Genomic DNA, 12,900 nt, shown 5'->3' on the forward strand with positions numbered 1-12,900 from the left:
AGTATTAGATAAAACCTCTTTCTGAGTTACAGTTCCCCCTGCCCTCCTCTACCTATCTTCCAGATGCTTGCTGAAATTCATCATTTAGTAATCATCATTCTTTCTTGACATCCTTAATATTTCAATACTCCTAATTTAATGTAATATATTCTATCTGGGATATATACTGCACTAAGAACTAGGGAGAAGAGGTGGATGGGGAGAAAAATTGAAAAGAAGGATGTATAGGGCAGTTGGAATAACAAGAATAAATATGAAGGAATTCTGTCACAACACAACTAGGAATTTTGATTCAACAGAAAACAAAACAAAACAAAAAACAAAAAAAAACCCAGAATGCCTAATAACAATTTGGAGATACCCATATAGGATTAGCTAATTATACAAGATCTATATATCTTATTTTCAAAAATGCAAACTAGAGACTGGAAAGGAAGGAGAAAGAAATGTGGGATTAGAGATGGGAAGGGGAAGGTTAATGGTAAGTTAAGAACATACCTTCTAAATGGTGTGAGGCATTAGTAGCCCCACTATTAACACTATTCTGATCTTTTACTCCTGCAGGTGAGGCACCACCACCTTCTTCATACCATATATTGCCATATAATGTTTTAAAAATAGTTGTTATGTCTTCTTGACTAAGAATGAACTGTGAAAAGAAAGATTCGTTTATTTCAACACGAGTTTATGTAGTTAGAAATTCGCTTACATTGAAAAGCATGTGTTTCATCCCAGTCCTCTACAAACCAATTTTTTAATGCAATAGATAATTCTACTAATAGGATATTCAGTTTCCTAAATGACCATGTAATCTTTAGTACCTTGTGAAGTATGGAAATTAGATGTCAATAACAATGAAACTATGAATCGTAAGTTTTTTGTTATGAGCATATCAATTATCCTAATAATTTAAAACCTTTAAAATGAACTTTCATTTATCTAGTTATTTTGCATTTTTTAGTTACTAAACACCTCAATTTACGAATGCAAATTACTCAAATATGTTGATCAGCATCATGAAAAATAGTTCACAATGTATTTTATATAAATTATTATTTCATTTGAACCTCACAAAAGTTATAGGTATAAAGAATATATCCTGACTGTATAAGAAGCTGAGACTTAAATGGTTAAATATCATACTTAAATCCACTTAAAGAACTCATGTTCCCCATGTCTTGTGAATTTAGCCTAAAATTACCAACATAAGAGCTATGATGGTTGATCCCAGGGTCCTGGGATCAAGCCTCGCATTGGGCTCTCTGCTCAGCAGGGAGCCTGCTTCCCTTCCTCTCTCTCTGCCTACTTGTGATCTCTGTCAAATAAATAAATAAAATCTTTTTTTAAAAAAAAAAAAAAGCTATGATGGTTAATTCTACATCGACTCGGCTAGATCACAGGACCTACATATTTGGTCCAATATTATTCAAGATGTCACACACATGATATGTATATAGAATACACACAGGATGCACAGACCATCTACAAATACCAGCCGCCTTCTGGGGCAGGCCAACGAGGATGAAATCGACTCTTCATGATCCACCCAAGTAGTTAACAGCTGTTGCAGCCTGGCTCAGTGGACCACATCTTTGACCCCTCCCAAACCTCATCCTGAGTGTCAGGGAGAGGCTAAAATGGAGTCATCAAGAAGTCAATCTACTGTGGGGCACCTGGGTGGCTCAGTGGGTTAAAGCTTCTGCTTTCGGCTCAGGTCATGATCCCAGGGTCCTGGGATCGAGCCCCGCATCGGGCTCTCTGCTCAGTGGGGAGCCTGCTTCCTCCTCTCTCTCTCTGCCTGCCTCTCTGCCTATTTCTGATCTGTCAAATAAATTAATTAAAAAAAAAAAAGAAGTCAATCTACTGTAACCAGACCAAGTGTACACATAAACACACACACACACACACACACACACACACACCCTATTGACTATGTTTCTCTGGAGAACTTAAACACAATAGCAATCCTGTGAAACAACAAAACAAAAAACTATGAGTTTTAAATTGATACACTTAATCATCTCAAAGAAATAATTCCACAAAATGAGTTTTATTTGTACCAGAATTCCTTTGACTATAGTTCAAAGAAGACATACTAGTCCAGTGTTTTCATTCATGACATCTTGTGTTTATTTTGTAGTTGATATTACAAAACTAGTATGTTCATATAAATTATTAAGCTGAAGTTAAATACTACAACCATATCTAAACCATGTCTTTTCATTGGTACCTGTACACCGAATGCCCTGCAAATATGGATATTAATGATCACGCTTCACTCTTGCTAACACCTCAGTCCAAGAATTGCAAGAACTATAAGGATCCCAGGACTGCTGGTCCATGGGGCCTACAAGTCAGGACAGGCTATCTTGCTACTCCCAAATGTCTGACAAGTCAGAAACCATAAGATGCAGCACTTATTCGATATGCATTAGAGTAACTGATTCCAACCTCTCCCTCATCCAGGAGGGGTCAAATATGTATACCCAGGTCCATATCAGGTAGATCAGGACAGGGAAGAGCCAATTTCATCTGCCCTGGAAGGCCGCCAACCCTTTACAGATGGTCTGCACTAGCACTGGACATGCTACATGCATTCTTCCTGGGGAAGAGTGAAGCCAGATGGTGTCTCTGCTGCCCCACAGAGATGTGTCTAAGACCTGGGCCTACCAAGGAGAGGATCTGTGCAGTATGCTGGGTGGAACATGCTACTTATGTTTCAAAAGTTTCTACCAGTTGTTTTAAAAGATACAGAGACTTCAATTTTTATCTTAGGACAACACTTTCTGGGGCACCTGGATGGCTCAGTCAGTTAAGTGTTTGCCTTCCACTCGGGTCATGATCTCAGGGGTCCTGGGATCAAGCCCTGCATCAGGCTCCCTGCTCAACAGGGGTCTGCTTCTCCTCTCCCTCTGCCTCTAACCTCCACTTTGTGCTCTCTCCCTCTCTCTCTCATAAATAAATAAAATCTTAAAAAAAAAAAAAAAGACACTTTGCATTTACAAGTTAGGGAATCTAATACGATCATATACACTAAGAGCTTAAGGATTTTCAGCTGAGATGATCATGTTTTAAATTCTAAATATATTTCTGAATTAAAACCTGAAAACTTTAAAAATGATCTCTTTTTGAATATATTTTTTGGGGAAGAGAAACAAAGGAAAGTGGGGTGGGAGGAGGGAAGAGAATCTGGTGAGTAGGCTTTTTAAGTAACCTTCCAGAGTATGTGCTACTGACACTTTAGCAAAGCATGTGATACAGTTTTGGCATCTGCTCAGTCAAAAGAGAAGATAGGAAACTTTGGATAGTTACATTAGAGATCTGTGAAGCAGTATCAACCAATAACTAGGTAACATTATGCATGAGGAACGGACCCATTTGCCATCTTCATCATCAGCCTCTTCCATTTAAAAAAAAAAAAAAATTTATTTATTTGAAAGACAGACGGTGAGAGAGAGCATGAGGGGAGAAAGTCAGAGGGAGAAGCAGACTCCCCAAGGACCTGGGAGCCCAATGCAGGACTCACTCCCGGGACTCCGGGATTGTCACCTTAGCCAAAGGCAGCTGCTTAACTAAGCCACCCATGCACCCACCCCTTCCCTTTCTTCTAGGGCCTTCTCTATGTTATTCCACATATTATCATGGCTTTAAATACCATCTAGATGCTGATGACTTTAACATTATTATTTCCAGCCAAGGCCTCTCCACTAAGTTCTAAATTAATATAATCCAATTGACTACTTAGTATGTCTGATATTTGCTTCATCTATGGAATTTACTACAATTTATAACTATTTTAATTACATGCCTATATATTTTTTTAGTCTAACTCTCACACCTCTAGAGTACTATGACTGCTAAACCTCCTATTAGACTGTTAGATTCCATGAAACCAGGACAAAATCCAATAGCTTCCTTGCCACAGTCTCTCCATATATAACATAGAATGTAACACAGAGTAGCCATTCAAATGTTTGCTGCATGAATGGAGAACATTCAGTGAATTTTAATATAGCTACTATTTATATATAGTAATTTTGACAGAGCTGATCAATATGGAACATCTACACCAAAATATCTTGTGTTCCCAAGCAATATTTTTAACCAACAAAACAGAAATCAACAAGCATCCCAAAAGTTACCTCCATGGGCTTTAGCTGAGCATTTATATTAAAACAAGGAACTTCCTGGTACCACTCCCAAGATAAATTTCGCTCAACAATCACCTCAAGATTTAATGGTAATAGCAGATCTAGTACTTCCTGGTATGCATCATCAAGAAATTGAGTCCTGTAAGTAGAAATAAAATTGTTTTGTTCCTATACCCATAGTAAGAAGATTTTTTAAAATTTATCATTCCATATACAAATAGTAAAAATCAATAGTTTTTGTATATAAAGAAAAATAAAATCTACCCAGCCTCTCAAGTCAAAATGAGACATTCCATCCCACTGTGAATTTAGGCAACTTTCTCTGAACTCAAGTTATTCATATTGTAGAGAAATCAATCTTCAGAATAAGATTTTGCAGTATGTTAAAAAGTGCCAAAAATATTTAAGTTGGATAGTAAACCCTTAAAATGAGGACTATCTCTACATAATTGAAAAACATAACATTATAGAAGACCTCATTAGAAAAACAACTTAATTCACTCACTTAGGTATGGAGAATACCACATATCCCCTTAACTTGATAGCAAACCATACAGACCATATAAAATTTCTATTTCTGTGGATGAAAAACAGTTGAATATAGGCAATTTCATATTAAGTTGAACCATTATTTGCCTTTCCAAATATTTGTAAGAGTAGGACTGACTCAGGAATGATGAAAATAGTAGGTTACTTAACCCATTTCACAGAAGCCTTTCACTGTACATTCAAGTGACATCATCAAAGTGTTACTACTTAATAATGTACTTACATTTTAACTGGCAACAAATTCCATATCATTCAACTAGAGTATGAAGCAGAATTTTAGACTCACTTACTCAAGTGGAGAGAAATACAGGAGTCGTCAGGGATTTCTCAGAATGCCTAGTATCATATCATTTTATGAATTACCTATAGAGTAACACTATACTCATGCATGCACGCTTGCAATCTCCACTTAACGGGAATAAATTAGGAAATCTAAAAGGCTCATAAAGACTATTTCAAATGCTGTTTTATTTTTTATGTTTAATATTTTTAATTTTTTAAATTCCAGTATAATTAACATAGTGGTATTATTAGTTTCAGGCGTACAATATACCGGTTCAACAATTCCACACAATACTCACTGTTCATCAAGACAGGTACATTCTTAATCCCTTTCACTTTCTTCACCCATCTATCCACCCATCTCCCCTCTGGTAACCATCAGTTTGCTCTCTATAGTTAAGAGTCTGTTTTTTATGCTTATTTTTAGTTTGTTTATTTGTTTCTCAAACTACATGAGTGAAATCCTATATATTTGTCTTCTGCCAAATGACTTATTTCACTTAGCATTATACCCTCCAGATCCATCCATTTTGTTGCAAGCAAGATTTCAGTATTTTTATTTTTTTATCAGTATTTTTATAATACTCTGATACACACACACACATCGCTTCCTTATTCATCTATCGACGGTCCCTTGAGCTGCTTCCATAATTTGGCTATTTGTTGCCTCCTGATTGTGCATGGAGAAGAATGAGGCACAAAGAAGTTAGCTGCAAGAGAATGGGAGTAGGGGGGTCGACAGTCTTAGCCCCCTGCTCCTAGTCTCTTGTAGCTAACTTATTTGTGCCTCATTCTTCTCCCGTGTGCCGTCAGAGGCGGCAACTAGTAGAAATAATGCTGCAGTAAACATAGGAGTGCATATCTTTTTTTGCATTTGTTTTTCATATTATTTGGATAAACACCCACTAGTGGAATTAATGGGTTATATGGCAATTCTATTTTTAATTTTTTGAGGAACCTCCATACTGTTTTCCACAGTGGCTGCACCAGTTTGCATTTTCACTGACAGTGCACAAGGGTTCCTTTTTCTCCACATCCTTACGAACACTGTTGTCTTCTTGTGTTTTTGATTCTAGCCATTCTAACAGGTGTGTGATGATATCTCAATGTATGCAATGATATCTCAATGATTTTCATTTCCCTGATAATCAGTAATGCTGGGCATCTTTTCACGTGTCTGGGGTCATCTAGATGTCTTCTTTGGAGAAATGTCTGTTCCTCTCCAGCCAATTTTAAAAAATGGATATGTGTGTGTGTGTATACGCACGTATGCACGTGCACTTAACTTCTTTATGTATTTTGGATAATAACCCCTTACCAGATTTATCATTTGAAAATATCTTCTCCCATTCACTAGGTTGCCTTTTGATTTGTGGCTTATTTACTTTGTTGGGCAGAAGATTTTTATTCTGCTATATTCCCAATAGTCTATTTTTGCTTTTGTTTCCCTTGTATGGAACTGTTTTCTGTTCTCTTGCTGCTTTTAAGATTCTATCACTACTTTTTCCCCATTTTAATTGCTATGTGTCTTGGTGTGGACCTTCTTGAGCTGATTTTGCTGGGGGCTCTTTCTGCTTCCTGGATCTGGATTTCTGTTTCTTTCCCCAGGTTTGGGAAGGTTTCAACTATTATTTCTTCAAATTTTCTGCCACCTTTTCTCTCTTCCTCTTCTGGAATCCTGATGGTATGAATGTTATTATCCTTCACGGTGGTGTTGAGTTCCCTTAATCTACTTTCATTTTTTTATTACTCTTTTCTCTCTGATTGATTGCTTTCCACTGCTCTGTCCACCAGGCCAGGGATCCAACTTTCTGCTTCCTCTAGTCTATTTATTCCCTCTCATGTATTTTAAACTTGTTATTGAGTTATTAATTTCTGATTAGTTCTGTCTTCTTTCTCTTTGTTAAATTTCTCCACTGAAGTTCTCCCTTCTTTTCTCAAGTCCAAGGAGTATCTTTATAACCATTAGTTTAAATTCTGTCAGGTATATTATCTCCATTTTGTTTGGCTCTTGTGACTTTTGTCCTGTTCTTTCATTTGGGACATATTCTTCTGTCTCCTCACTTTGTCTAACTCTGTGTCTGTTTCCATGTGTTATGAAAATCAGCTATGTCTCCTACTCTTCAAAGTCATGGCCTTATGAAGAAGTCCTGTAGTGTCCTACAGTGCAATGTCCCTTGTTCACCAGAATGCAGTGCTTCAGGAGGTGAATGTATCTAGGTGTTATATGCACCCTACACTATTGGCTGAGCTGAACTTACCATCAGTCCAGTTGCGTGAGATGACTCTCTTTGCCTATTGTGGGCAGAGTTTGGTCCCCATGTTGTCTAGTCGTCCAGTCTAGAGATTCCTATTAACTTTGGTCAGAACAGGTATTTGGCAGAGCAGTGCTAGAGATGAACTACAGGAACCTCTCCCTGTATTGTCCCTGAGAAGCATCTGTTAGTGGGTGGGTCCTGAAATCAGACTAGATATCTGCCCCCAGGCTACTGCTGAGGCCATAGGTGAACTGGTGTGTGTGTGGTTATTTTCCCTTCACCCTGCTGCAGGAGTCACTTTGAAATGGTGCTGGCCCTTTATGGAGCTGCTTGCACACTTCCAGACCTGTGCTACCTCTTTGGATGGACTCCTGCCAAGGGCACGTTGGAGAGGGAAGATCCAGCAGAACGTGTGGTGCCAGAAAGGTGTGCACTGGTCTGCTATGGAAGGGGACCTCCCACCAACTAGAAAAACTGCCCAGCCAGGATGGCTGGAATGGGTCTGCAGAGCATGCAGGAACAGGGTGTATGATCAGCAAGCTGGAGGGAGACTGTCTGTGCTATGCTGGTTACCACAGGTGTCCATGTATCTTGGCTGTGGTATAGGAGGGTAATGGCAACAGTCAGCTTATTTGTTCTTGCATTAGACTCCCAAACACCCGCTATCCCTTCTGCACATACTCTGAAACTAGTAAATAAATGTCCTTCCTATATACTCTTGACATTTTACAAATTGCTGCTTCTGTGCTATATCTCAAGGGGGCTGTTTGTTTTGCTGCCTCTTCGATGGTGGGTACTCAGCCTCCCTTTGTGCTCTGGCTCTTCTAGAGCCAATCCTGTGGATTTTTAAAGTTCCAGGTATTAAGCCCCACCGATTATTAAGAAATTGCTAAGTTATGCCCCTGTGATTTTCAAAACCAAATGCTATGAAGACTCATCTTCTCAGTGGGGTCCTCTGTGCCTGTGGTGGGATCTGTATCTCTCCCTTCTCCACGACCAGGAGTGTTCCTCCTTCCTATGGATAGGCAGCCCTGAGTCTGGCTCCCCACCATGTCTCCACTCCTCCTATGCTCTTTGATGTGGCCTCTTCTCTACATTTAGCTGTGGAGTCTGTTCTTCGAGTCTTCAGGTCATTTTCTGGGTTATTTTACTGATTGGGGGTGTTATCTAGTTTTATCCATGAGAGGTGAGCCTAGCATCTTTCTACTCCACCATTTTTCTCTGGAAATTCCTCATATGCAATTTTAATAGGTGTGTGTTACAGGACAATAACATAAGTCACTTTATCAACCTTCTGTTGTTAAAAAGTTACGTTGTTTTTAATTCTTCACTATAATAAATACTTGGATTATCTTTGTACATATCTACAAGTAAATTCCTTCTTCTGGACAAACTGCAAGAAACATTAATTGCTATGTCAAAAGTTTACTTCCTTAAAAAAAATTCTCACCAGTACCACCCAATATCTGGGGTCGACACCCTTCCTTTGCTCTCTCACATTCTAATACTATTTTAATAGTTTATTGTCTTGTCTGCAGTTTCAATTAGAAAAAAAGATTCATGAAAGAAGGAACTATGTTTATTTTATTCTACGCTTATTGCCAGTCCTTCACTTAGATAACTGCAATATGTCATGTGCTCTACAATTATTTCCTGAAATAAGAAGGCAAAATGTCACTTTGCTTGACACCTCAGTTGGTAACATAGGCTTTGGGAGACCAACATTTCTTATGGCTATGCACATGTAGAAATAACTGTAAAATATCATGAGTATTGATTTTGGCGTTAAAAATTTTTTCAGCGAGTTGGAAAATTCACAAACATGAAATCTGAGCAATAGGACTGACTATACATACATGAATGAAGAGGATACAAATATACACGCTGGCTTTCTCTTCTGTTTCATTATTTTAATCATTTTACTTCATAATATACTTTAGAAGTATTTAATACAATCCATTCTATTTTAGCAGTACCTCAAATGTTATGATGTCTCCATTCCCTATCTCAATTTCTTCTTTAAAAAAAAAAATCTTTAAGACATCTTGTCTCCTATTTATATTTCAAAATCAATTTCCTAATAATCTTTGAAAGACTTTAAAAAGAACTATTTGATTTTTATTGAGAATGGATTAAATGTATAAACTAATGTATGCAAATGGACATCTCTATAATATTACGTCTAAGAAATAGTCTCTCCACATTTACTCAAGATTTCTTTCTGGCCATTGGTTAAGTTTTATAATTTTCCTCATATAAATATTCTGAGTATCTTTTTAAAATTTTACACTGCAATTAATAGCTTTGCAACAAAATGATTTCAACAGAGGTGGTCACAAATATGAAATACTTATTTGTCTTTATGAGCTTTACTCTGAAGCGATAACCAAACTGAATTGCCGAAAAACCAGTAATTTTAAAATTATTTCAGGGAAAATTGCTTATACTCTATAACTCAGTAATTCTATTTCTAGAAATTCATCTGGGGAAATGAATTATTCTAAAGATATGAGTAGAATGTCATGTAACTATTGATGAAAAATTGTATCGATCATCATTATAGTGTTATTTGTAACAGCAAAAGAACCCAGAATCAAATTAACTTTCTAACAATAGGCAAATGAATTTTTAAAAACTTGCAAGAATAAAATAAAATATTTAGGAAAAAAATTTTGTACTCAAAATAACATGGAAAAATACTTCTAGCATACTGTTAAGGGAAAAATGAATTTATGACCCAAAATAAGCAATTCTTATTTTACTCAACTTAAATATATGTGCAGAAATAATGAACTAGAAGAAACAGAACAAATTATTCATAATACTTACCTTCGGGTAGTCACATTGTCAGCAATCTTTTCTGTTCATCCTAATATCATTTTATGTATTTCTTCAATAAAAGGTTAACTCATTTTTGGACATAATAATAGTAGGTATTTTCTAATGCTCTAGAGATAATTAGTGAGCTTTTTTCAAAAAATCTATTTGTAATATAGGCTCACACCTAATTTACACCTACCATTTCTTGAAACAAGGCAAAATGTGATTATAGGTTTATAATATTTTTTAGTAAATTGAGATTTTTATACAGTTTAAAAGTTAATGATCCATCTAAAGTTTAAATTGTTCCTCTTTAGTCTATTACTAAAATAGAAGACTCTCACTTCAATTTTTTCCTATGATTTTTTAATTCTCTGGACTTGGCTGAACAAATCACTCTACATTTTCCAATGTCTGCACTAAATGTATTACCTTAACTGAAACCTAGCTTTCCATGGAGCTCAATTAAATAGAGGCCAATTTTTCTCCAACACCCTAATAATCTCAGAGTTAAGAGGTATAGAAATAATTTTCCTTAATTTGCAATCATACTCCCCACTCATTCATATTCCTTTAAGCATAACATCAACCAGGTTTACCACCTTCTACTTCTTGCTTTAATCAATCAACAACTAGTCAGTGTTTATTCTTAAGACTCTGAGATTAATGCATCTCTAGTTTATAAACCTCTTTCTACATTCTTTTACTTTATCAATACCCTCGTCTTTGATTTCTTCCATCTCCATTATCCATCAACATGACTCTCAATATTTAGCAATCCTGTCCCACTACCTTGAGTCACATCTGTTTATTAAAAAATCAGTCTTTCCTGAATCTAACCCCAGATATCAAGTACTACATTAAGAAAATATCAGGTGCTACTAATTCTTGGTTAACAGTATCAACAGAGTCCTCAACATCATCTCAACATACCCTCCTGGATTGCCCCCCATCTCTCTGCCTCCTCTTTCTCAGTCTCTTTTGAGTAATATATATTCCTTATGTATTGGGATTTGTGAGCATCTGTCCCATATGCTCCACTCTATAAACTGTGTGATATTAGCTTTAATAACTACCTAAATATTACTAAGGACTCCCAAATCTGAAGTCCAAACACCCTAATATCTACACACATATGTCCAAGTCCTATCCAATCTCTTTCTATGTATTCCATATCAAAGTCAGAAAACTTCCAAGTTACTTTGCTCATTAAAGAGCTCAGTGTCTTCACTCAACTGCATCGCTCTATCTTATCCCAGTGAACTGCATTATTGCCAAATACTGAATTTTACAAACCCGCAACCCAAAGTCAAATTTAACTTCTCTCCTTGAACCCAAATGTCCATTCAACAATCTCTTACTATAAATTCTACTTTTAAATTGCTCTTAACTAGTTAGTTCTCTACCACCTCACTTCCCTACCCTAGACAGCATTGCATATAATTGATATGTGAATCACTCCAGTAGTTAGTAAACCATTCTTTCAACCTCCAGTATTGTCCCCTTTTCACTCAGTTTTCTACAACCCTTCCAAAATCTAAACATCAGCTCAATAAATTCATTAAATAACACGCACATCAACAATGAGATAAGTACTATTTATTCATCCTTTGTAAAGACTGCTTATTATTATACTTCCTAGCACAGCACCTGGGATATTCTAGGTGCTTAATAAGTATGTAAATACTCAACTGATGAAAATCTCTTCTTCCATCCTAGATGAAATAATATGAACCAAGTTTCTCATCCTCCCTGAAACAACAACTCCCCCTCATCAAGAAAATCCACATAAAGTACACTAAAAAGTAGTTTTTAAGACACAGGCCATCAGGCAACTGTCATTCCTGAGAGGTGGTTAAAAAAAAAAAAAAAAGCAAAACAAGGTGAGCCCTGTGACTGCCCCAACTTTCATTGCTTTGAGATAATTTACAAGTCATGGCAAAGGGAGGGGTAAGCCAGGAAAAGACCAGCAAAGTCCACAACTTGAGAAGACAGAGGTGAGAGTCGAAAAAGAAGAAGATAGTTGAGTACATATGGTAAAATGCCAGAGAGACGAGAGCTACAGAGAGGAACTCTGAAATTTAAACGTTGAGTGCCTACATTAGATGAGAAATGTTCAAAGTGGTAATCTTAGCTACCACCAGAAGATATCTACAAAAAGAGCAAAATTAAACCCAAAGTAAGCAGAAAGAAATAATAAATACCAAAGAAAAAATCAATGAAAAAGAAAAGAGAAAAACAAGAGAGAAAGTCAAAAGGTAGTTCATTAAGATCAGTAAAATAACATAAATTATAAATATCAAGAATAATGGGGATGATATCGCTATAGATAGTAATGAATAAAGGAGTATTATGGACACTTTATGCCATAAAATTTTACAACTGAGATGAACAAATTTCTTGGGAAAACATTAAAGATCACTTGAGAAAAAAAATAATTTTAATAGTCCTGAGTTTATTAAAGAAGTGGAAATTGCAGTTGAGAATCTCCCAGTAGCAAATTCAAGGCCCAAATGGCTTCAATGGCAAATTCTACAAAATACTTAAGAAATACTACAATTGTACCCAAACTGTCACACATGTATGCATGTCAAAACTTTTCAAAATGTCTATTTTAAAGATATGCAATTTATTACATGCAATTTATTATATATTTTAAAGATATGCAATTTATACACAGCTGTATCTCAATACAGCTGCCTTAAAAATATTCAACTAATAGAAAGAAGGGTCAGGGGCACCTGGATGGCTCATTCGGTAAACACGTGACTCTTGAGCTAAGGGTCATGAGTTGGGCATAGAGCTTACTTAAAAATTAAAAGAAAAAAAATTAAAACTAA

General features: G+C 36.3%; 1 protein-coding gene across 4 annotated transcripts in view; it reads right to left on the reverse strand.

Moving 5' to 3' along the window:
* The window catches only part of VPS13A (vacuolar protein sorting 13 homolog A), a 240,558-nt gene that overhangs the window by 96,894 nt on the left and 130,764 nt on the right, over nt 1-12,900 (reverse strand). For all 4 annotated transcript variants that reach the window (XM_044265853.1, XM_044265852.1, XM_044265856.1 and 1 more), the window contains exons 34-35: nt 4,143-4,290; nt 499-649 (exon numbers count right to left, since the gene is read on the reverse strand). In XM_044265853.1, coding sequence (XP_044121788.1) covers nt 499-649; nt 4,143-4,290 — 299 coding nt within the window. The remainder of the gene's footprint in view (nt 1-498; nt 650-4,142; nt 4,291-12,900) is intronic.

The sequence above is a fragment of the Neovison vison genome, chromosome 9 (genome assembly GCF_020171115.1).
Source record: "Neovison vison isolate M4711 chromosome 9, ASM_NN_V1, whole genome shotgun sequence".
Taxonomy (NCBI): Eukaryota; Metazoa; Chordata; class Mammalia; order Carnivora; family Mustelidae; genus Neogale; species Neogale vison.